The sequence below is a fragment of the Anopheles marshallii genome, chromosome 3 (genome assembly GCF_943734725.1).
Source record: "Anopheles marshallii chromosome 3, idAnoMarsDA_429_01, whole genome shotgun sequence".
In the NCBI taxonomy this organism is placed as follows: Eukaryota; Metazoa; Arthropoda; class Insecta; order Diptera; family Culicidae; genus Anopheles; species Anopheles marshallii.
In genome coordinates, this window is record NC_071327.1 from 84,109,703 (window position 1) to 84,135,470 (window position 25,768).

Below are 25,768 nucleotides of genomic sequence, written 5' to 3' on the forward strand. Positions count from 1 at the left end.
TAGAATCCTACGCGATGTTATTTCTTTAAACTAGTTTTCTAACAGAAAGAAACAAACCAACAATTGTACTCTTGTATTTGACTATTCCTACTATTACTAAAGTATTACTTTATTATCATGTTTTCCTTTAACTGAATTTGAACGATTAATACTTATCTAGGCGTGAATCGTTATTCCTCACGGGGATTTGCTAAGAATATGCTGCTTTGCTTTTCGCCGTCGGTTCACAATCATTGTCGCTCGCCAAACCTTTTGTGCCGCGATTGTAAGACAAATGCCATTGTCGACGTTTTTTGGGAGTGAATTGATTTAGCAGAACAGAACGCGTGGTTCCGTTTGTCATATCTCAAAGTGACCGTTGCGCTTCAGCGTTGGTGAGTTGGCATTACCGGCCAACTTGTATGGTGGAGGTTTCGGGCGCATGTACATGTTGCCGATGTGGGTCGCTCCATCGCGATAGTAACTTTCCGTGGGACTGCTGTAAGCAAAGATAAGTGATTTAGTACGCTTCAACGTGTGTCGCCGTGTGCGATACTTACCTAACCGAGTGTGCATCGTCGAATGGTGCATCTCGCAAACTTTTCAACTTTATCGTGGAGTTTATGTCATCATCCGGTGAGTACTGGACCATCTGCACGTTTGGTGCGATGGGGCTGTATTCGGTACGAGAGGATTTTTGCATCCTGACCAAATGGGAAAGTAAAGGAAGATACAATTAGATCTAGCAGACGTTTTTTTTCCCGGGACAGAAAACAATGCCAACATCTTGGTTCGCTTTCGTCATGTCATGTTCGTTTACCTAAGGAAGTCAGTGCAAATGTAGAAAACATAATTGAAATAATATTCTGAATCGTCGTCATGCCTGTGGCGCAAATGAAACATACGAAAAAAAATACAGATTAATGTTCACAGAAAACATAAAATGCAAATTTAAAATGGCGTCGAAAATCAAGGCTGAAACCATGGCGTCGGTTGCTATCCTTACAGTTTTTCGTGCTGAAAGCAGAGGATGATGGTGAGACCGCAAAGTAGCAGTGCGAATATCATCCCTGGAATGGCAAACGATATGGCGATCTCGTCGCTGTAGTTGCGCTCTGGTACTTCCGACTTCAGCGGGGCATCCCACTTGTCGGGAAAATGGGACACATGTTGATGATCCTTCCGAACTCCGGCATGTTTGTGGCTTTCGTTCGGATGATGTGGTAACGCGGTTATGTCGTCCTCCGTTGTGACCTGCAAAGTAAGAAGATTCCATGTGGTATTTGCTCATCTCTGCCACCACGAAACTCGCAACGCACCAGTCGAAATGCACACCAATCCAGCTTGAATCCCGAATTTTCAAATGTTGTCTGCACCGATGTTCGTTTATACGTGCAGGAAGATATTTTGTACAGCGGTTTCACTTCCTCCTGCAGCTCAAGCATCCTTGGCGAGAACTCGGTACTGCTTCCGAGATGCACCACCACACCCTCCCGCTGCTGAGGTCGCAAGGGTAAACGGGCACCCAACTTGACGGCAGAATCCATAAAGATAACGTGCAGATCGGAACGGCTTTCCGGCCACAAATCGTTACGGAAAATGTTTTTCAAATTTTCGATACGCCCCGGATCCATCATGTGGACCCAGTTCAGATTGTCGATTTTCATCTGGATGATGTGCTTCGCCGGTTGTTTCCGATGCACGGCCAGTATCAGCACGAGCCGCTTTGTTTCGTAAGTCAATCGATTCAGGGCGATGATTTCGATCGGTACCCGCGTGTCAGCATTCCGCAGTGGAGGTGTTCCGTACAAGAAGCCGGAATGGTATTCCGGGCTGTACATGTAGCGTACCCACGACGGTAGATCCGGATAGCCTTCCAGAGCAGATCGGTAAAGAAACTGCTCGCTCAGTCCTTCGTACGTCCAGTTAAACATACGCGGTTCGATACGCAGAGAAAACAGCTCCGACACGGAAACATCGTCCGTGATGTAGGTCGTTTCCTTCCCGTGAGCCAACGATGCGGCCATCAAGAAAATGCTCAGCGTTTTCAGCACTGTTGCCATCATTCCACGGTACAGATCAACGCTCCGGGCGTTCAGTGGCCTACAAGTGCAAAATAACGATTCCGAGCGAGGTTTGGACAATAACTTTTTACTGGTTGATTCTTTTAGCTGATGCCATTCTACGATTTTTCGTCAAACAACACAACACATCCCCTGGTGATTCTAAATTTGCTCCTAATTTGACACACTTTTATTGATCAGATGTATTTGGGATTAATCAAAACCTGCGCATGCGCTCCTCTTCCATGCTCTTTGGTTCGGGCAAATTCGAAAAATGTAAAGATGCAAACGATGCTTTGCAAAACCCGCTGTAAACATGTATCAATTATAAAAACAAAAAAAATGATCTTTCACATCCATTAAAACGAAATGAACAAGTGCATTCAAGATGCGAAAATAATATGAAAATAAGATAAAATTCAACGGTCAACTCAAATCCAATACATTTTCCGACACGTGTTTCGAACATAAGCCTTCCAAGTATTCAACCCCACATTTTGCACTCTGACATGACAGTGATTGACAGCTAGGGTATAAGCGGAAATGGAAGGAGAAAATAAAACAATTCCTTTCGTACATGCGTGCCGTTTGGTGGACACCGGCGGCGGCAAAATCAGTTGTTGAAAATGGAACGATTTAGATTACGGGATGCCATCTATCACCAACCAGGCTAGCGCATCTGTTGCATCTCCCTGTTGGATCAATAGTGAAATGGATCGAAATACCTACACATCGGAGCGGTGATTAAGGTTAGGTCGGTTCCCGGCAAGATATGGCGCATTCCGGTAATGGCTTGGTAAGCCATCGAAATGTTAAAATTTTGACCAACAGAACCGGGAAATGGAAATCACAGGTAAAGGCTCTAGTAACTATACATCCAGCTCATTAGATTATGTGATGATTAAGATAGCTTTCTAATTTTCTGACACCTCAAATGAATTCCCTTTGATTTGTAATGCTTAACGCCTGAAGTATTATGATCAACTTCCAAAGAAGTCGCAATTAGGCCCCAATCCTATAAAAAAACCTTTGCTTTCTCCCTATAGATGCTGACATAATACTCACTTGATGTGCGGCGTTCTTTCATGAACATGTTCAACCCACCACAGACGCTACTAGGGACGGTAAGTCATTGCAGATACAGTTGCTGGGTTCAGTTATTTCCCAGTTAAAACGTGACTATGCAATGGAGACGTTTTCTTACAGCCAAATCGTTATTACTTCTATGATGATCATAACTAGCTATTTTCTGACACCTCTTATGAATTTATAATGATTCATAAAGCTATTACAAACTACTGAAAAAAATAAACGCACTATTGTTTCTGATTATATAGGCCAAACTTGGTAAACTACAATCTTGCTTTTGTACATTTCAGACATTGAACTTCATTGTTGGAAAGGAGAAACAAATCCATATCAAAAGTCAAAAATCAAAACTATTGCGGTGTGCGGAATTCAGACGGCTACCAGAATAATGTAGCCCGGAAAGCTTGTAGCGCTTTCTCCAGAATCCGGAGGAGTTATGGTTAACAGCGTCGGTTATTGGAGACTACAGGTAAAATGTGAATCTTTTTTTTTTCCTATCGTCATAGTAAATTCTTCCCTGATGATCGTTACTGGCTATATTTCTGACACCTCTTATGAATTAAAAATGATTCGGAAAGCTAATGTGAAATACTGAAATAATATAACACACAACTGTTTCTCGTTGTGTATGGTTTTACACGTTTAACTACATTTTCATTTTTGTTATTTTCAGATGTTCTGCTTTACAACTGTGGGGGTCTACACTGTACGAAGCTCAACAGAATTGGACCGTTGGATTTCGAAAATGAATACACTCCAGTTTACTTTCGCCTATCGGCACAATCTTTCCATTAAAAGATGCTATACATAAAAACTATCCTCTCTCTCTCTCGATGCTCCCCGGGACAATCCCCGGCCATCGGGATTCGCAATTTTTAAAACTTGATAATAAGAACTACTATTTATGCTACAATCTCCTCGAATCAAGCGTTTCATTTTGTTTAAATATGGATGATGAAAATAATGAGATTCCTGTATGGAAGAGATGAGAGACTACGACCATAGAGCGTGGGCGCATATTCACTAAATGCTCATTATAGCGGGTGATATCGGTAAAGGAGAATTTGCTGCTCATTCTAAATGCCCCGCTCGTGTTTTGCGGTACATCAGCTGCAAACAATTTCATTTTAAAGTGAATTGTGACGTTCCCAGTGTACTTTCGACAAAATATAAGGATTTGATCGCAAGATATCAACACAACACGTAACTGAACGTGAATACGGAGGCAAGGACCAAACAATAACCTTTGCCCAGAGGACCTACGTCTTCCAGCTCCAACATGAAGTGGTTACAGGTGAATTTTTGAGTACTAAATTTAGTGCAACAGACAATTAATAACCAAGTCCATAAAGCAGCTTCGCCATCATCCGTATGCGTGGATCCAAAATCACATTCCTTTACAAGGCATAGGTAGTGTGAAAAAGAATAGGGATGGAATTTGTAGGGCGTTGGTGGTGTTGTATACACAGTTCGATGGCCACTTGTTCACAGGACTTTGATCGATCACTGGAGAAAGAGAGATTAGCATACGATAACAGCGCGCATGCGTGCGATTTTTCCGCCACACTTTCCTTATTGCACACATACACCCGCGCAGTTATTTCCAATTGCTCGTCCTTACCAATACACGCTCAAAAAAGGTCTTCATAAGGATGAGAGAGAAATTTTTGCATTCCGCACATCGTCAGTGGCAAAAATTCGGCAAAACGCACCGATTAGACATTAGCTCGTGATAGTGAATGGAAGTGGGTTACTACTGGTGGTGTTCCGAATAAATAGGTCCCCATGGCTAGTGGTGTTTTGCTATTGCACATTCAGTTTCTGACGAAAACAATAGCGATACAGTGGAAGTAAGATCATTCAATCATTTGGAACAATTTGGTGAGACAAACGTAATATTATTCAGACTGAAAATGTGACACGGTAGCCTTATTGTATGGCAAGTGCAAATCCACGGATACGGAGGATTCGCCGTTCCAGGCTTAGCTTGCAAGCAAATGCATAGAGTGCTAGGATTGTATGAGGCGATTGTAAGTGCTACACATACACCCTTTTTGTCGTTGTCACAGCATTCGATCCCAATGCGAAACCACCACCCCATCGCCGAGATCGATGAGAATTTGCCCCATGCTTGACGTCTCCATTGCAATTGGTAGCAAAAGCATAGCCTACTGAACATGACATACGTAGGGCTATCGCAACTTCAACCACCTCACATCTCTCCACTCTGTCTTGAATGTGTTTTTTTTTTAATTCATTTCGTTCATCATCTTCATTGTTAACAACTCTCACTCACCTAGTCTCTTCGTGTATCCTATACTGATTGTATATTGTTTGGTGTGTCCATATCGTAACCGTAATCGGCAAGTCGACTGCTCGTTATGGCTGTACGCGCGTCCGTTACAAGTTCGTGTTGATATCTCCTTCTCTCCATTATATACGCGCGCACCACCCTTTTGAGGAAGTCTATATAGAATGCAACATGCTGCCGTCAAATGCAGCGCACAAATATGGCACAAAAACGTCAAGGTCGATTGCATATTTTGTTCGATAACTAGTGTTTCTATCCAGCAGTATTATTCTGCGATAATAAACTACAGTTTGTGCAAAGCTATTGTCTTTTTGTTCCTTTATATTTTTGGTTTATCAACAGGCCCATTTTCCCATTACACGCTACGTAGCGGTGAGATAAAAATAAAGTGCAACATGCAATACCTAGTTATGTTACGGTTTTGTTTTAGTTTTGAAGCTGCTGCTGCTTACGATTCTTGGTGTAGAATTTGTTTGGCTTACACAGTTCCTCAAGTGTGACAAGAGCAACCACCAAAGCACACACACAAAAAAGTATGAACGAACAAATAATTTGAACTATTCTTTGTTTTAGTTTGCATGGAACCGATAGTGACCAAATGAAAGCGTCTATTGGACTAGAAACATCGAAACACGGAGTATAAGAGCGAGTACGCGCGTAAATCAAGTTACCGAAAGTTCGAACAAGCGCAACCGAAGCGTTGATAATAAGAGGAGCTAATTACGAGTGGGTTGTCGAATTGTTCAGAATTTAAAAAGGCGTTTGCGTATAGATTTGTTTTTACCATTATTTTGGCATTTTAAATCTGCTCATATACTGGTGAGAAAAGTCGCTCAGCTAAATATGGCAGAGAGAGTTGTTAATGAAAAAAATGGCCAGTGTGACAATCTCAGGTAAATATGACGTAATGATATAACAAACTGCTTGTAATGTACCGTTCTTTTGACTAGCTCGCAACCGAATTTAGCTGCATAAGCTATCTCTTTACACAATATGCCCTCGATATACTACTACTCCAAAACATAATAACCCTTATAGCTAACAATATACATATATGTATATCCAGATACAATTGCATTGACTTCATTGTTAATACTCCCAAACAGAGCAGACTTTTTGCATTCACACGCATCTCTAACGCAAACCACCCAACCACCCATCCACCCCACACATACACACACACCGAAGAAAAGCACGCTTCCCGGGTGTTGTTATGGTTTTCCTGTTTTTCCCTTGTTCGTTACGATTTGTTTATGTGCTTCAATGATCAAAGATATATAAACGCAGAAAAGTAGTTTCTTATCGATGTTTCACTATGGACTTTACGTTTTAATTCATCATGTCCCTTGTCTCACGATCTAGTCGAAAACCAACGTGCGGCTTCCCTGTACCTAGTGCTGTTTGTGCTTTCTTAACTGAATGTAAAACAAATTAATGTTGTGTCAGTTAAGTGAGCAATTGAGCAATGCGTCAGCTATCGAGCAACCGGCGGTGAGTTCTGGCTCAGAAGGAACAGTCGTACAGCTCGTCGCTCATAATATCGTTTCCAACCATTCGTTGAAGTCTCCGTCATTTATAGTTTTACCTTTCCGGCTTCAAAGATCTACTTGGTGGAGGTTGGTGATTCTACTTTCACACTTTTGAACGAAGATGAAGCTATCCTTCATTTCATTGAAATAACCACCGTCGTTCACCAGGACTTTAGCGCTGACCCAACGATACTTCCTTCTGAGCGAATGAACTCAACAGCTGACTCGCCGATAGCTCGTGTCAGCTAACTCTCGCTCGGCTCTATCAAGTATACGGTCTCGACACAACACAAAACTGTACTGAATGTTGTAATTCTATGTGTTTTTTTAGATTTAAATCCGTTAATCCCTGTTCCTAACACATACATTCGCCTTCAGTACCACCAACCTAGCCGACGTAAGCTACACGATCAATTGATCTTACATCTACACATACTGCTGCAAAGCTAGCTATTAGAGACAACATCGGCTCGAAACGAAGATTTCTAAATGATCGTAAAGGCATTGTATAGAATAAATCAACATCTAACTTATGTAACGCATGTCTAAAGAAGATAAGACAGCAATGTCTTCCTCCTTTGCGGAATGTATAGCAAAAAGAGTCCATAACAAGCATGAAAGGTTAAACACTTTACTAACCAAACGTTGATTTGTGTGTGTGTAAACAGGCAGTAATACCGAAAAAATAGACACTACCTCCACTATCAACAGTATATCTACGTTTGAGCACTACACATGTTTTCGATACGATTAATCGCTCTTTGCCATTATCACATTTATCACATTACATCGCACCATACCACCATGAGGCGTCTGAGCTCTGGTGCCGGGTAAAGCGGTAGTATAGCATCATTCGCATTCATGTACTTCCAGAACATCGCTTCCGGTTCCTATGTTTTCGCGCAATGACTTCAACATCTGGTCAGTACTAAAGAATTGTATCGGAAAGGAACTTAGCAAAATCACAATGCCGGTTGTGTTTAATGAACCGCTAAGGTAAAGCACTAGGTTCGACTGTTCTGTGCGGCTACCTGTTCAACTACTCATTCCTGTACGATTTGTCCAGCTTTTTGCAGCGTATGACCGAGTACATGGAGTATGCAAAACTGCTACGAGTGGCTTCCGAGCAGGCGACTCCACTGGAACGATTGAAGTACGTCTCCGCGTTCGCGGTCTCTGCGCTGGCCTCCAACTGGGAGCGCCTTGGGAAGCCGTTCAATCCGTTGCTGGGTGAAACGTACGAACTCACGCGCCCTGAGTTTCGTATCATATGCGAGCAGGTAAGTTGGGCGGTTGTACCGAATACAACATTGGATCGGTCACACACTTTATCGTCCTCCAGGTATCCCATCATCCACCGATATCCGCATTCCATGCCGACTCGGAAAGCTTCCGATTCCATGGTTCGATTCATCCGAAGCTGAAGTTTTGGGGCAAAAGTGTCGAGATACAACCGAAAGGTGTCGTGACAGTCGAGTTCCCAAAGCTCAACGAGGCTTATTCCTGGAGCAACGTGAACTGCTGCGTACACAACGTGATCGTTGGCAAGCTGTGGATCGAGCAGTACGGAATGATGGAGGTCGTTAGCCACCAGCACGGCTTGAAGGCCACACTCAACTTTAAACCCTCCGGATGGAACAACAAAGATTTGCACCGCGTGGAGGGATACATCACTGACCGGAAGTAAATGCGGCTCCGGCAAGGCGGAACCAAATGGTGACTAAAATTGATCGATGCATGTTTGTGTCATTGCAGCAAACGCAAAACGCATTTTCTCTACGGCAAATGGACGGAGTTCATCAAGTGTACGGACTACGTTTCGTACGAGGAATACACCAAGGAAAATGCTCACAAATTCAAACGTAACGCGGACGAACGTAGCAAGAGTCCCAACGAATCGCCGGGAAATACTCCCCGCAAAGTGCTGTCCAAGCTAAACAGCTTGAAGATGAGTTCTTTCAAAAGTCTTTCGATACAAGAGGTAAGCGGACAAATCTGCGACTGCCACGTTTTTGACCGTTAATGATGGGAGTGCTTTTGTTGCATTTTCTCTCTCTAGCCGGACGACCCACCGGAACCATCCGAAGGAGATATTCCCAAGAGTGATTCCACCTATTCGATCGATATTCCAAACTCCGTCACACTTTGGGAAGCCGAGTCGCGTCCAGCGAACACGGCCGAGTACTACCAATTCACCAACTTTGCGATGTCCTTGAACCAGCTGGAGGACCACATGAAGCAACCGCGTGCACTGTGCCCGACGGACTCCCGTCTTCGGCCCGACATCAGAAAGCTAGAGCAGGGCGATATGGATGGTGCGGCGGCTGAGAAGACGCGACTTGAAGAAAAACAGCGCGAAAATCGCAAGAAAAGCAAAAAAGGAGGACAAGAGGAACTGGTGATCTTTCCCCGGTAAGTTGGGTAGTCGATGCAAAACTTATGTTTTCTTTGAGATTATTACAAACTAAACCATATTGCCTCGTTTGTTTTGCAGCTGGTTCAACCAGACCATCAATCCGCACACGAAGCAGGAGGATTGGATCTACAAGGGAGGCTATTGGGATCGAAACGATGACAATCTGGAACTGGATATATTTTAAATGCTCTTCCAAACTATGTAACGGTATACTTCATGTAACGAGACATGAATACAACAGGCCCAAAAGCGATCGTCTACCACTATCCTTTAAACACTCACGATCATGTTCCGTTCCATTTCCTGCAGTCAGAGCGAAGCATAATGAATTGAAGAACTGGAATGAGTGTGAAAATATTCTTTGCATTGCTTTCCTACTAGCTATACTCGTTTACCCCAATTTCCGCTCAAATGCAGCTACATTAAGTTATGATAAGAAAATACGACTAAAAAGCGCGTACAAGCAACAATGTACATTTCCGGGAACCAATACGGAAACACTTGGGACAATATAATTTTAGAATGTAAGACGAACCATTATCGTGGGAGAATGACGCTGAAGCTGTATTTAAAACCTACTCTCAAACCGCAAAAAAAAAAACAAACAGTTGCAAACGGGGGACTAGTTATTGGGTCAATTAATGACATATTGCAAAAAGGGTCGCTTCAAAACGGGAACGATTTGAGCAGCATGCATAATATTTGTTTTGCGATTTCAAGTAGTGGCAACCAGTTATTCTGTAGCACTACCTACAAGGTCAGTGAAAAGCAGTAGACAGAACGTATGCTTGCAAAGGAGATGGACATAGAGCATAGAGAGTCTTAAGCAAGGTGTATCGAACTGTAGTAACTCATTAAACATAGCATGGTTTGTTGAAATGTCTATAAAAAAACAGGAAAACTGTAACGTAAAGTTACTAAAGAGTATCTATTACTAGAAATGTAAATGTATCTCTCAACTACGCTGAGAAATGTTACACTGTATAAGATTAATAAAATCTACATAGCCACTGCACTCTAAGGCTTTACTCATGCACTACATTCGAAATGCTCGACAGATTGTATGTACTTGGTTGTACTTACTCTTCGCTGTTTTGAAATCCAAAAACATACACCAAGAGTCTACTATCAACTTCCTACTGATCATCATGATCGAACGAAGAACAGCGACAACGTTTGGTTTTGTTTTCTTATTTACAACTTGTTAGTGCCCCACAATTTTAATAACATTTTCTTGAGTATTTTTTATACATTTTTAATCATCCACAAGTGTTTTGTAACAACGGTATAAATTATATCTCTTCTATGTAACGTGGTACGTTTCTTTTGCAGCGACGATTAAAAGATAATGTAGAAACAGCATACAATTGGCGGCATTGTCCTAACATCACCAATTCCAGCAATTGTGCTAATTAGTCTACACAGCATGATTAGCATGACTGTATTTGTTTGGTTTTTTTCTCGATGTCGCAGCTGCGTTTTCCTCTCATTCTAAAGACCAGCTAGCTCTAATGTGAATGTGATTGTGCATAGGTGAAAGAATTCAGATAGTAACACTTACTATAACTAAGTATTCACACGTTTCCGTTGTAAAAGGCCGTATTTGAACGAGTCTATAGCTATTGCGATAAAAAGCATTCGTTAACGGTCATCGATGTCCTCCTCTTCGAATGTGTCATTCTCATAATCGGTATCAATCGTGTGATTGCTCTCATCCATCCCCGTTTCGTCTTGTATCATCTGATGCAGAGCACTACTATCACTATTGCTCTTGTCACCATCATCATCGTGATGGTACTGTTGTTGCTGCTTTGTTTCCATTAAGTTTTGCCTCACCATCGCCAAATTGCATTTCGTTCGTTTCGTGGACGTTGGCACTTCATCACCCTCGCTTAGCTCGTGTTGTCCGGGCGGATGATGCTGCATTTGTGTCTGATCTGATTTAACAATGATTGAAATAATCTGTTTTTCTTTATCAAGGCGCGCTAATACATCTACACTTTCGCCATTGGAGTAGCGAGAGATGGTCAATTAAAAAGTACACGGAATCGTGAAAGCCGTTCCGGGCCCAGAAAATAAAGGATAATAGAACAGAGAGCCGAACTGCATTGGACAAATTGTGACCAGGACATGTAGAACACACATTTTTAAATTTAAAAAACAAATCAAACTAACATACGATTACAACTCAAACTACATAAGTCAAACTAACACCGTAAGTTGTATTATACATCAAGCAACGAACAAAGGTGAACATAGTATTGGGGAGTTGAATTTTCATCCGCGTTCCTTATTTTGAACTCTTGTGGAACTAGAGTCACTGTAATACTATCGATCCAAAGCTGTAAAGCAATTGTTACCTCCTTGTAATACATCTTGCACCAGTTCCCTTGGCAAACGGTATCATTAGGTTAGATATAACTATTTTACTCTTTACAATTAGTTCCCTTCGATCGTTATGATCTTGTTTTCAATCCAGACGAATTTTGCAGACTGCAGTTTTAGGTCCAATTGAATTTCTTTCTCAAACACACATGTATATGCGCACTACGAAAAATTGCCCATCTGCAGTGCTGAAAAACGAAAAGGATCCACGCATAAAAAGTTTCCACCAACGCATCATCGGCCAAAAAAGCTAACCTGTTTTGTAGCAAAAAAATAATCATCAAAAATTGTGTCGTTGCAAATTGTTACGCCTTAAACTATTGCTGGGTCGGCGCAGAAGAATGCAAGCAAATGGCTGTTTCGTGGTAAAAAAGATCACAGATTCGCAGGACTTTAGAAAACTGCAGATATTTCAGTATACTAAGTAGATGCTTCAAATACGCCGTACGAACGTTAACTAAAGTTCCACCTACATGTTTGCTATGTGCTACCAGGTGGAATTTTAGATTAATTATTCAGACTATTTCTTACCCACACGCCAACGGCCCGGGTCGATCTGTCCGACGTTTACATCTTGCAATGTGGCCGTGGGTGGAATCGGAGGAGGCAGCGAAAGATCCGCAATAGCACAGCCATGGAATGGAAGCATAACCGACAGGTCTGGTGCCGTCACGTTGCCTGCATCGGTAACGCTGTCCATGCTGACAACGTCATATATCGAGCTGAAAGTGGCGAAATTTCCATCGAATATGTTGTTCTCCGACTTGGACGAAGTGAGCGAGCTGCAGGGACTGGTCGAAGAGGACGAGGCAGCATAGTGCCGCGCGTCCAAAAGCACCAAATTCGAGGATGAATCGTCAAAAGTACGCTTCCGTGGCTGCGTAGACTTTGTACACAGCTGCGGTTGGATGAGCTCTTGCGAACAGCAGTTTGTTGGCGTGTCGGCAGCACTACTGCTAGTGCTGTTATCCTGACAATGAAAATGTAAATGATGATCCTCAAAGCTGCAGCAGCTACTCATGGTAGTGACGCTGCTGCTACAGCAACTATCGCCACTATTTAACACCGAGTAGGGCATCATGGTGCACATCAGCACAGAAGAAGCTGGCAATGTGAACGATGGCGTAGTGGAGCAACTCGAGTCACACAAGGACTGACCATTGACACGTTTGTTCAACTGTCTAAAGTTCTCCTCGTTGCTGATTCCCTGCAGGGACAACAGTGACGGTGTGTTTGTAATCATCGCCGCAGAAGGAGCAACATTCGCTGCTGCATCAACATTGCAATCAAACAGACTGGGCTTATACACATAATCGGTAACACATACAATGGGACTATGGTTACTGGTGGCGGAAATAGATTTGGCGACCGTTTCTGCGCGACCCCGCTCACCATCACCATCAGCACAGACTGCCTTGGGAATATTTACAAAGGAAGATTCAGACAGAGAGCCTCCACCACAGCACGAAACAACGACAGGAACAGAATGTTCGTGATACGAGACGCAAGAAGGATTGGAATTACCTGCTCTAATTACGTCGACAACTGTGGTGGAATCCTTTGGGTTGTTGTGATAGGTGGAAGAATCTGTAGATGTTGGTTCGCTACTTTCCTGCAGGGACAGATTATTAATTCCTTTGGCCAACATAGCACCAGCATGAGTATCTCGTACACTGTATATTTCTGAAAGACATAAAATTTACAAATCATTTCCCGTTTCTTTTTGAACGAATGTGCTGGTAATGGTTATATACCGTAAGAATGTTCTAGTGGTTTTTCATCGTCGTGGGACAGAGGACAAATGTCATCGTCTTGCAATTCTTCCGGATCAACAAATGAATCATCAATGTGAGCATGAGGCTCGTCATCCTCGTCATCACCTTCATCTTCATCGTCCACTAACGACAAACTATGAGGCGACGTGGAAAGCCCGGTTTGACTAGAATAGATCTGCCCGTTGTAGTATTTCTCCGGGTTCACCTCATAAGGCTCGCAGGGCACAATCTGGGCAAAGTTGAACGCACTTGGATTGATGTCTTGAGTCAACCACTCGGTACCGATTAATTGTTTCATCGTTATTCGCGTTTTGGGATTTTTGTCGAGCAGCGCAAGCAAAACGTACTCCAACTCGGGACTGATCTCCTGCGGTATTATTAACTCCAACTTTAGCGTTTCTTCGATGTCCAGGAAGGGATTTTCGAAAAACATAAGCACGTATAGCGTCACTCCTAGCGACCACATTTCCAGCTCCGGTCCAGCATACTTATTGCCCGCCAACACCTCCGGACTGCAGTATTCCGTCGTACCATAGAAAGTGGAGAACAGTTTTCCTTCCTGCATAAACGTGGCCGACCCAAAGTCGATGAGCTTCACGTGGAAATGCTGATCTATTATAATGTTTTCGTCCTTGATATCACGGTGCAAAATGTTCAGCGAGTGCAGATAATCGACCGCGTTAGCTATCTGGCGAAAAATGTAGCAGCCAAGCTTTTCCGTCAGCGCTGGCCGTCGATCGATAAACTCGAACAGATCCATTCCCGAGCCGTGCACCTCCATGACGAGCTGGAAGAATTTCTCGTTTTCAAACACATCAAACACGGTCACGATGTTTGGATGCTTAACGTGCGTCAGTAGATAAATCTCCATCGGAATCTCCTTCTTATCCTCAGTGGCGATCATGAAATTGGAGCACAGTTTCTCTTTCAGTATAAACTTCGATATCACCAACAGTCGGTCCGTGTTGCGGTAGCTTAGCTTCACATACCCGTAAGCACCTTTGCCGATCTGCTTTATCGTTGTGTAGTGTTTGTTGTACTCTCCGAACACTTGCTCTTCTTCACATTGTGACACCAGCGAGACAGAATTCGGTCGGCTTTGACCTGCAGCAGCTGTAGCGGCCGCCGCGTTTGTGCTCTTCCCTGGTTGACCCAGTGAGTTATCGATCGTACTGGTAATGCTGTTAAATGTAAGCGTGACGTTTGCCTCCTCCAGATTACTGTACGACGATTCGGGATCTCGGCTTATCCAAATACAGTACACCTTACGACCGCAGGGAAGCATCTGGCTGGAGATGGTGTAAATAATATCAATCACGTTTCCATCATAATGGATCGCTTCCCCGCGGTATTTTCCATCCACATAAGACATTCGCTTTGCAGAAATACCCATCTGCCGGATTAAATCGTTAATACCTCCGGCCGAATGCCGTTTGTGCTGATCCGGTGTGGAGGTCACAAGCGAACACGCTCCTCCTTTGGCAAGTTCGTACGGTTTGATGAATCGAGGGGTGACCATAACCGGGGGCGCACTAGCCGGTGTGCTGTCCTTCATCAGGGCCACATTTATATCCTCCGAGGTGTACAGAGGACTTTTAGTGACATTGATTGACACATTTTTCGAATTTAACAAATTCATACATAAGGAATTGTCGTTGACTGGCGTGAGCAAATCGCTTTCCGATAAATTAACATACTCTTCCGATGCTAAGACACTATTAAACTTGTTTGCTACCTCTTCCGCATCTACCAACGCACCAGATGCTGATGCACTATTCGATACAGATGCATTGTTGGTGGATGGTGTTATGGATCCCGATACTGCTACTGGCGTCGGCGTTAATGAAGAAGTGCACGGCTGAAACGATGGCAAATCGATCATTTACTACATAGAAACTGTCAATATCGCTACTACCGAACACGTTCTTACCTTTAAGGCATGGGAGTTTTGTGCGTTTGATACATTTGCAAAGTTTCGATTATTTTCACTATTGTCCTCTATGTAGATTATCTTTTCCGAGGTTACCACAATACTGTATTGGTTTCCAGGCTCGTCGGTAGCGCATTCGCTACCAATAACAACTGCTTGTTCGGCATCCGGACCGTCTACCGTTGCTCCACCGGGTTGTGTGCTCGTTACAGCAACCGTACTACTGTTGAATGATCGTTTCCCGGTGTTTGAGACGTTTGTAAAATCCAGACATACCTTGCGCGGCTCCATCACAGGACTAGCGTTATCGCAATGGGGTGTTTTTATATCATTTAGAGCACTTTGTAGGAATTCCCCCTTGTTATTCTCCAATTCTACATGATCCGTTTCCGTTTCCGATTCGTCGTTGTCGAGAGAGGACAGTGTAGCGTTCCGGCTTCTAGTCAGACAATCGCTTTCCTGCCCAAAGTTAGGTATCAGTTTCGTGATGTGCTCTCCGATCGTCTTACTCTGCGGGATGCCGAACATTAGCATTGAAAAGTGATGGTTGCACGATTCGATTACGGAATTTTCATCGATAACCAGCAACCCGGAAAGGTTGGTGTATACCCAGATGGTGACCATGTACAGTAAAGCGTTCGGGTTGGATAGCCCACTGTCCGTGGTGTCGGTGCCAGTTTCATGGTGCGAAATCATCAAACACAATGGAAAGGAAACGCCGTCCTGAGTTTTTCCGGTTGCCTTCTGTTTTCTGATATGCTTCGCTATAAGACTCGAGTCCGGATCGGGCAACTGGATGGCCGGTATTAGCAGCGTGACATCCATTCCCCCAAATTTATCAATCGAATCCAGCTGGAAAAGCATCAAGGCCTCGTTGTCGGCGGACACAATGTACCCGTTCTGATCGATCACCACTTGGGCTATTCGTCGTTCGACTGGTTCGGCCACAGCTAGACATCTCTGTCCTTCGGTGTCGATCTGTCGAACCCACAGCGAAACGGCTACATTCTTGTCGTATTTGGTGCACAGCTCGACCACTTTTCCGCTTAAGATTATCACCGTACCATCCTCACTGTTCAGCTGACCTTCTGCCAACGCCGACACGTGCATCTTATTTTTGTTCAATAGCAAACTGGTAAACTCCATCTCGCACAGTTCCTTAGAATTGTATCCTAGCAGCTCGCAGGCATTCCGATTTACAATCAGTATGCGGGACGTCTTCGAATCGATGGTAAAGACGGCCTTGTTCGGGTTAATATCACTTTTTGGAAGCCGGCCAATCGATTCCGATGTGGATGCAATGTAAGAATTGTTGTACGGTGACGCCACACCGTGCGGATAGCAGTTTCCCTTCGGACGGAAGGCCGTGAATCTAACGCCATTAGAGCCGTCCACTCGAACCCGATCCATGTTTGCCATTGAGTGCCAGCTCAGCCGTACTGGTGAATTTATTTGATCTACCAACGAAGCTCTATTGAGCTGTCCTCCACCGTATCTGATGCTCTTTCGCCCAATACGCGGAAAGCTTTGGTTTGCCTCGAACGAGTTGCACAAAGTATTAGGCCCCGGAACAATAATGGAGATTTGTCTGGAAAGTAGACCGTAGTATGAAAAAAAACCACGAATCACCACATCCCCTCCACAAAAACTTACCTTAATTCGCCTAACGGTGTGAATGCATTGTACGGCTTGAGTTTAGAAGATGATTCAGGTCTAGAAAATCCATCACCTGGACGGCACCGACGGAATGCAGTATGCTTTTTGCTAGTAGTACAACAGTTTACATTCAGCTGTCGCTTGTTTCCTCTGCTGCATCGTGTTGATTCTTTTCGCACTTCTTTTCCACTGTCTTCCGTATGAATACTGCAACTGGATAGATAATTAAGAAAACATGTCGCTGTACCTGTCTACATTTTCGTTCAGAAGCGTATTCGTTGATAAGTAGCACAATCGCCGCAAAACGTTCCCGGACTCGAATAACATCGATGTGAGGAAACAATGACAGTTGATGTGAAATCGAAAATCGATATGTCCCAACATAACACCATTGCGCATGTACTGTGCAATGATGCATTTCGGGTTACAAGAGTGTAACGGATACGTACATGTTTCATGTGTTTACTTTTACTCACCTGTCCATTGTACAACGTCGTGTCCTTGCTTGACTAGATTAACCGAATGCAATCGCACTCCGGCTTGTGTTCACTCTTTTTCTGTAGAATGCTTACCTGTGCCTGTTGTTCGCTGCAAATTTTTAACTTTGGAATCGGAAAGATGCGGATGTACAGTTCCACACCATGGCGCGGGCTACTGTTAGCTGCTAGCGAGACGGAATGATCGCTCTCATTAATACTTTCTGATAAGTATGGATACGGTTGCTTACCAACAATTTTTACCGCCAAATTCAAGTTTTTAGACAAACAATTTGATTTCTATTGTCACTGGTCAGGCGTCATTCTGAGCTGTCATCGCATTGTTTACGTCGATCTTCCATTAGCATTTGTTTGGTGCCCACGAAGTGTACCGCACGAGTGACGATACAACATCTTTCCCACGAGCGTACTATCTACTATTGATATTGCAAACAGCGAGTAATGGCTAATTTTCCACCGGTCAACTCCAGAGTGTATGTTGGAGGTTTGGGCGAACAGGTGAAATTGGAAGAATTTGAAGAGCTGTTCAAAGACTTCAAGCCGTACCAAGATTTGACGCTCTTGCGCGGTTTCGGCTTCATACAATTTCACACCGAACAAGCGGCGCAAGCTGCCATAAAAGCTATGAATGGCAAAATGTTCAATGGAAGGAAGCTGATGGTGAAGGTGGCTAACGATAACCGTGCGAAAAAGGGACTGCTTCCCCGGGGAGCTGCAGGTCCGAATGCGAAAACAAACAACGCTCCGCCAGCCCCTGTACGGGACCGTTCGCCTGTTGAAATGCTACATGCGCTGAAACGCGGATATCTTCCACTGCAGTACAGTGTTGCTGATTTGAGTAGCGTATACCCGGAAACACCGATCGGCCAAGCTCCGCTGCGAGGAATCGAGAGCAATGATTGCGAAATTATAGTCGTAAACAAAGAGCTGACGTTAGTAATTTATTCACGTCTTACAGCATCTTCCCTATACTAACTGGTACTCTACCATTACATCCCACTACAGGCCATATGCCGAGCTTATCGAGACACGTTTGAAACGTGCGGGTTTGAGTGTCGATCTACTGTTCCCCAACAATGATGTTCCGATTGGCAAAGTGCTGGCCAATAGAGCATCTCAAGGTACATACTACTGCATAGTAATTACGCCGGAAAATCAAGAGCGTAACAGCATCACCGTAAATGTTTTGCACGGTATTCCTGCGGAGCATCGTAACATGCCTACGGATGATGCTATAAATTTCGTTATAAAGAATTTTAATGAAAAGATTAAACATGAACACAAGCCTCACAGTGTGTCTACTTACCACCATGTGGCACCGGTAACTTCCCCGCCAATCCAGTCCAGGCCAATGCATGTAGAACCATCACAAACACAGGACAAGCACCCAGAGGCGGTACAAAACATGATCAACCTGCTGGCCGCAAACCGTCCACTAACCGTGTTGCAATACGAAAGACTGATCAAGTACCTCACCGAACGAAAGGAGCTACAGATAAGGCTGGAACTCGGTGAGGATGTGGATAGTTCAACCGCAAGTTCACTAATACCGCCAATTATAACGCCTGCCGTTCCGGTAAAAAGCAAACAGGAAACGGAACGCGAACTCCAAAAGAAAATATTGGACATAATGAACAAGCCATCCATTATAGGCGTTGCGAAGTCGGAAGCTTCAACCGACAACATAAACAATGAAAGCAGGGTAAATTCAAATTTTCTACCGACATCCCGACTCCTTCACGATCCAAAAGTACAGCGCGCGCTCGACTCCCTGCTACAAAGTCAGCTGCTTTCTAATGTTGGATTCAAAATGTAAGCAGAATTATTATTTCACTAGCACTAATGCATTCTTACCCCAGATAGGAAAGTATCTTGAAACGTTAACCAATAAAGCGTTTTACTTCTTTCGCATCGAATCGAAAAGATCCGTTAGTTTTAACATTAAAGCATTGATAACATTTGCTATTCTCCTGTCGCATGAACCTGTTCGAAAAGCTCGTTTTGCAAAGTGCAACTGAATATAAAATATAACAATTTACTATTAGCTTTAGTTCAACGTTTTTATTTGAATTTTCATGCAGCACATTGAATGTAAAAAGATGGGTGTGTAGCCCACCTCAGCTGTCATCAAACACATCGCATGGGGATGTTTACACGATGTTTCTGTTTCCGTTGTAAATTTTCATTTTCAGTTCTGTTTATTATCATCACAAACGGCTAAATATTATTTAAGTTTGGCGATATTGTTGCTATTTTTTGTAAAGGTAACATAGCATAAGCATAATTAAATGCCAGTGCGCGTAAACATTGGCTTGAAAAAAACGGTGAAAAACATAGCCAATTACAGCTGTCAGTTTTCGTTTGACAGATATCAAATAAGCAAGCGAGGGGAGTTTGTACTTCCTAGAAGAGAAAAACTAAAATTTTTAGATGAAATCAAAGGCCAATGTAAATAAAAATACCACTAGAATCTAGAACGGCTATCTGTGCATCGTAGTTTAAGTGTTTTCGGTCGTGTGACTATCGCAATCATGCGCAACCGTAGAAAATAACATGCAATATCTAGTGAGTAAACGCCAGAAACTGATAGGAAAAATAAGAAGAAATGTCTTTTTGGTTGAGTGAAAAGTTCGTATACAAAAAATGCACAATCAGAAACACATTGTAATCTAGTTACGGCGTCGTATGATCAATGGTTTACTGTGTATACACTTCATAAACAAATACGAAATCTTCTATCCCATCTTGTTTCAATACGCGCTTCCAGTTTGCTCGTGGTTCCTAGGGAAGTCGTCCAAAATCTGCCCCAAGCCCAAAGAAATCATATAAACAGATCCGGAAAGGAAACGGACGGAAGCGTAAAGAAGAGAACGGACATCGGCTAAAAGTACACACTGGATGAAATGTCCCGAACCCTGCGCTAGGCGTAGTACACCAGACGGTACTGCTATTACTACTGCGATTTATGAAACAGGCTTGAAACCAAAGAAGCTGGACGTGCGACTACCGTACATACCGTGAACATCCAGTTGATTCCCGGACGAAACCAGCCACATAAACCCACAACAAAGGAGTGCGACTATTGAAATTGTGATGATTGTCCAAGAACCAGTGCAGGTAACGTCTATCACCTTACTATGGCAGTGTTTGCTGATGTGCCTTTGTTATCCGTCTGATGAAGAGGTTGCAAAACAAATCGAAGCTTCGTGAAAAATCAATCATTCTTTATTAATAGACTATCGCGCATCACAGATGATCCTTCTTGAGCGTTCCTGGGATGTAAACCAATTGATTATGCTTCGAATTACATTCCAAAACTTGTTTGGAGAAAAAAGCTTACAGCGTCTCGCATAGTCTCCTGCGCTACATATGTACATTGGTTGAGACTCATTATTTCTTCATTATCCATTCTATTACAGGCCGCAATATGGCACTGCCTAAACCATTACCATTACCAGGACGCTACATTTCTTGCTGAAAGACTCTGTGCAGAAGGTAAGTAGACATCGGAATTCGATTCAATTAGAACCATTGTAACTCTACTAAACTAATGTTCTATATTCCAGTCGATTCTGAGGAGAGCGTTTTTCTACTTGCCACATGTTATTATCGCGCGGGGCAAAAGCATCTGGCACATTGGTTACTTTCAAAGAAAAGCGTTCGTTCGACTCAATGCCGTTTTCTTCTCTCAAAATGCGCCTTTGATTTAAAAAAGTAAGTGACCCTCTGGACTAATACCAGTTGAGATGTTTACTATGTTCCACCCCCATTCGTAGATACTCGGAAGCAGAAAACGCGCTGGTAAACGACGACCATCTCAAACCAAAGCATTTGGATGAGATTGTTAAGGAGTTTGGTGATATTGCGTGTTTCGCGTTAGAGTTGGTTTCAAAAATCTGCCTAAAGACTGAACGATCTAAGCTTGCAAACGATGCCAGTCGAAGAGCGATCAAGTTGAATCCTTTCCTGTGGCAAGCGTTCGCCGATCTATGCAGCAGGGGCGAAAAACCGGATCCCGATGGTGTGTTTCAGCTGACCAGCACTGATATCTTCCAAACCAGCCAAGCACATCATTACAACTCGATCGTGTGGTTTGGTGGAACAAATGGCTACCACAATGGTCCATTGATAGATTCCTCGGCAGGCGCCAATGAAAGTTCGGATCAGATAGGTGAAAATGTCGATAATCCTTCAACTCCGGTTGATCAATGCTTCACGCAAATCATTAACACACCGAACAATCACCATCCACCTGGAGCGCCGCCTGGGATGGGGCTCGGGAATGCTCCGTATGTTCCTCAACAGCAGAACCTGAATTACTCGTACTTTAACAGTTCTGTCGGATCGATACGCTTCGGCAGTGGGGCCAATCCAAACGCTGGCGACCAGACGCCAACACACGTATTCACGGAACATAACACACCATTCCGTAAGCAACAGTTTAAGTATCTCTCCACGATAAGTCCCTCAACGCCAAGTTTTGGTGTGCTACCGATCATACACACACCCAATGAACCGATAGCGTTTCTTATGACGCCTTCTCCACAACTGGTGCAAACGGGCACGCCTGTCGGACAAACCGGAACGACGGCACTAATACAGCAGCAAGGCTCACAGGTAATGCAATTTGCAACCGGCATGCAGCAGACGCCACAGCAGCAAAGCCAAGGTATCATTGGCGACGGCACATTAGGAGATCAGCACGCTGTAGCCCCGAATCGGAAGATCGCACTGTTAAGTAGTAACAAAAAAATGCGACGTCATCACCATAACAACCTAGGCACCATGGGGAACATTATTAATCGCAAACACGACTCGCCTCACCATCCTCAACAGGCGGCTATTCAGCTGCTGCAGCAACAGAGCACCAACACCAAACCTATCGTGTTCAGTCAAACCGGAAATCAATTGACCACCACACCACGCACACCGATCACCACCGGCGGTCCGCTACAGCATGGTCCGAACGTAAGACGCAGCTCACGGTTATTCAGCAACAGTAATTCGGTGAAAGAGAACGCCAAAAGTCCACAGATAAATAACAAATTCGTAGCGCCACGATCACCGCCTCGAAGGACAAAGCAGCGTATTTCCAAGACGATCAACAATAGTGTCACAACGTTGCTAGAGAACATACCGGAAAAGAAGTCGTCCGTGTGTGGCCCCGGTGGAGATGCACCGGTGAAGGAGAAAATAGAAACCATTACTTCCACCGTCAACAACGACACCACACCACTGCTAAATGAGAAAGTCATGTTAAATAACAGCATAAACAGCGCGCAGAAGATGGCCCAACAGGTGCTGCAGTTGAAGAAACAAAGTGCGGATGGGTTGATGACGCTGTTGCGTGAACTAGGCCACGGTTATCTCCGGTTGCAGAACTACGAATGTGACAAAGCAATCGAACACTTTTCCAACGTTCCACTGCATCATCACGAAAGCAGTTGGGTAAAAAGCATGATCGCGCTGGCCTACCACGAGATGCGCGACTACGAGTCAGCGGTTCACATTTTCCACGAAATTCACGAGCGCGAACCGTACCGACTGCAGTACATGGAAATCTACAGTACCGATCTGTGGCACCTGCAGAAGGACGTAGTGCTGTCGTCGCTGGCACAAGATCTGATGGCCCAGGACAAAACCTCGCCTATCACCTGGTGCGTGGCGGGTAACTGCTTCTCGGCACACAAGGAACACGAAACGGCGATCAAGTTCTTCTTCCGTGCAATACAGGTTGATGAAGACTTTGCCTACAGTTACGCCCTGCTGGGGCATGAGCTGGTGATGACGGAGGAACTGGAAAAGGCCCTTTCCATGTACAGGCTAGCTGTACTGCACGATCCGCGACATTACAATGCCTGGTTTGGCATCGGTACAGTATTTTGCAAACAGGAGCGGCATGAGCTGGCGGAACTACACTACCGGAGAGCGTTACAGATCAATCCGCGCAATTCGGTTATCATGGTGCACATAGCCGTGATGCAATTCTTTCTAAGGAAAACCGATCAAGCCATCAGGACGCTGAATGCTGCAATCGCACTCGATCCACGGAACCCTCAGTGCAAATTCCAGCGGGGTTCAATGTTCTTCATGATGGGGCGCTATCACGAGGCACTCAAGGAGCTGGATGAGCTGAAGCAAATCGTGCCAAAGGAAGCGATGGTATACTATCTGATGGGTAAAATTCACAAAAAGTTAGGTAACGTTGATCTGGCACTGATGCATCTCAGCTGGGCCACGGATCTGGGTTCGAAGGGTGCGAATAATCAGATAAAGGACAATTTTGACTCCATTATCCGGACCCACGACGGCGATGGCGGCATGGAAGGTGATGGTGGACTGGCGGGAGAATCGAGCAGAGCGGGAGATTCCACCGGCACTGGTGCAACCGGTAGCGGAGCCACAGCGCACGGCGACGGGGACGGTGTGAACGACAAAATTGGCAGCGTTGGTAGCCTAGATCCGGAAGCGGGCAGTAGCAGTATCGACCCTGACTATTCGCTCGGTATCGAGCAGGTATCTAGCGACGATTCTACCGCCGCAGTTAGTATGCGTAATGAGTCGCTAGACATAATAGCAAACAATTTCTACGACAGTGACAGCTATTAGACGGATGAACCACCGTTGGTCCGCAATGAATCGGCACGCGTCTATGTGAGCTAGTCGCACATAAAAGTCACAGCAGTCCTTCTACCGCACCCGTTGTCGTGAATGCAACACCATACGAGCGCGCAAGTCAGTCGGTCGCAGTCAGTCAATCACACGCTTCAGTAGCCGCCTCAACATGCGTGAGATCAAATGTGGAATATTAAGCTTGGTACATGATACAATTTTTCTCGTCTCTTCTGATATGCCTTTCGCTCCTTAACTCTGGTCTATCACAAGGAATCTGTGTTTCTCTTTGATAATCGATGGTTCATGTAATTATGAGTCAGGTTGAATCGTTTATAATTGCGCCCTTTTTTGTTATTCCATTTATACGCCTAAGTAGCAGTTTATTTTGAATTCATTTTATGGAAACCCACCAAACAAAAAAAGAAGAAGAATAAAGAACAGGAAACAGCAGAACATACAAATAATATGACTCAGACGTTCGTGGTTTAGTGATGTTCTCCGAGAAACTCACATCGCTGAAGTCGTTCTAGGTTTTGCGTAATGTTGAGAACGAAGAACGAAGAGTTCCGAAAACCATTGGACGAGCAGAGCTGCAAGCTTTATCTGAACAGTAGGAGGAACTTAGCATATGAAGTAATAGTGGATTGATCACAGCAGAAGTTTGAACAGTTCGTAAGGATAAAGAGATTTGATGGACTTTGCTTCGTAGTCACATCCGCCTTTCCAGGCCCTGACAACATCGTCCAAAACTGCGTATGATCTCAGATAAACAAGTAAAGAAGGGTTTGAATCATAATTTCTCCGTTGTTCATTAGAATTATCCTCTACCATTACCGAAACATCCTGTCAACGGTTATATTTACTCGCATAGAAACATTTTTACTGCTTTGACCTCCAAACGAGCGTAGTTATAATACATCAGACATTGCTATCGGCACAGGATATGCAATCGTGAATCGGGCTCTTTGTGTAACTATAGTGGAGCACAAGGAAACCTTACGACATGCTTCCATTTGTTAAAGTCCACAGCAAAAGGGAAGAACGAAAGCCAGTGCACAACCGTTATTCATCGGCAAGTTGAACGCACCTGAGAATTTTATTACCATATCTTGAAATAACCGAAAACTTTCTACGGGTCTAAGCGAAGAAAAAAAAAGGGCGAAAAAGAATTCTCAACCTATCCTATTCCGAAGAATGTGTTTGAGCAATGAGTGAAAACATTCAAGGGAAAGATCAAGAAGATCATTCAAGAGACAGCCCTTTACCCTTGATGGGGGCACATCGTAAGCGAAGGTTTTTATGATCTGCACGTGTGCAACGTCGAGAAGCAGGCGAAGAACAAGCAAGTGTTAAGCCACGAAGATGTTAAACACATAAGAAAGTTAACAACATCTCCAATCTCGGTATGAACATGCGAAGGACCAGGCGAAGCAACACGGAAAGAGAAGGCCGCCCGACAACCAAAACCTTCATATCTTTTGCTCAGGTGAAGTGATTGAAAAAGGCAGAACAGGATTCCGGTC

The 25,768-nt window shown here is 44.0% G+C and overlaps 5 protein-coding genes across 5 annotated transcripts; 3 read left to right on the forward strand and 2 right to left on the reverse strand.

Moving 5' to 3' along the window:
* Positions 1-339: 339 nt before the first annotated feature.
* Positions 340-2,045, reverse strand: LOC128712238 (epsilon-sarcoglycan). The gene is made up of 5 exons (XM_053807134.1): positions 1,299-2,045; positions 986-1,233; positions 800-862; positions 540-683; positions 340-475 (listed from the first exon to the last, which is right to left on the reverse strand). The coding sequence occupies exons 1-5, from the start codon at positions 2,043-2,045 to the stop codon at positions 340-342; spliced, it is 1,338 nt and encodes a 445-aa protein (XP_053663109.1).
* Positions 2,046-6,285: 4,240 nt separating this feature from the next.
* On the forward strand, positions 6,286-9,571 carry LOC128713752 (oxysterol-binding protein-related protein 2). Its single transcript, XM_053808618.1, has 7 exons — positions 6,286-6,335; positions 7,845-7,967; positions 8,038-8,251; positions 8,314-8,654; positions 8,727-8,952; positions 9,031-9,383; positions 9,466-9,571. The coding sequence occupies exons 1-7, from the start codon at positions 6,286-6,288 to the stop codon at positions 9,569-9,571; spliced, it is 1,413 nt and encodes a 470-aa protein (XP_053664593.1).
* A 1,457-nt stretch (positions 9,572-11,028) lies between these two features.
* On the reverse strand, positions 11,029-17,591 carry LOC128713289 (PAS domain-containing serine/threonine-protein kinase). Its single transcript, XM_053808150.1, has 6 exons — positions 17,583-17,591; positions 17,131-17,384; positions 15,478-17,065; positions 13,527-15,405; positions 13,297-13,455; positions 11,029-11,381 (listed from the first exon to the last, which is right to left on the reverse strand). The coding sequence occupies exons 1-6, from the start codon at positions 17,589-17,591 to the stop codon at positions 11,029-11,031; spliced, it is 4,242 nt and encodes a 1,413-aa protein (XP_053664125.1).
* A 480-nt stretch (positions 17,592-18,071) lies between these two features.
* Positions 18,072-19,446, forward strand: LOC128714482 (nuclear receptor coactivator 5). The gene is made up of 2 exons (XM_053809356.1): positions 18,072-18,562; positions 18,636-19,446. Exons 1-2 carry the CDS (start codon positions 18,072-18,074, stop codon positions 19,444-19,446), a joined length of 1,302 nt encoding a protein of 433 aa, XP_053665331.1.
* A 1,277-nt stretch (positions 19,447-20,723) lies between these two features.
* LOC128713342 (cell division cycle protein 27 homolog) lies at positions 20,724-24,239 on the forward strand. Its single transcript, XM_053808201.1, has 4 exons — positions 20,724-20,747; positions 21,050-21,125; positions 21,197-21,344; positions 21,407-24,239. Exons 1-4 carry the CDS (start codon positions 20,724-20,726, stop codon positions 24,237-24,239), a joined length of 3,081 nt encoding a protein of 1,026 aa, XP_053664176.1.
* Positions 24,240-25,768: the final 1,529 nt, after the last annotated feature.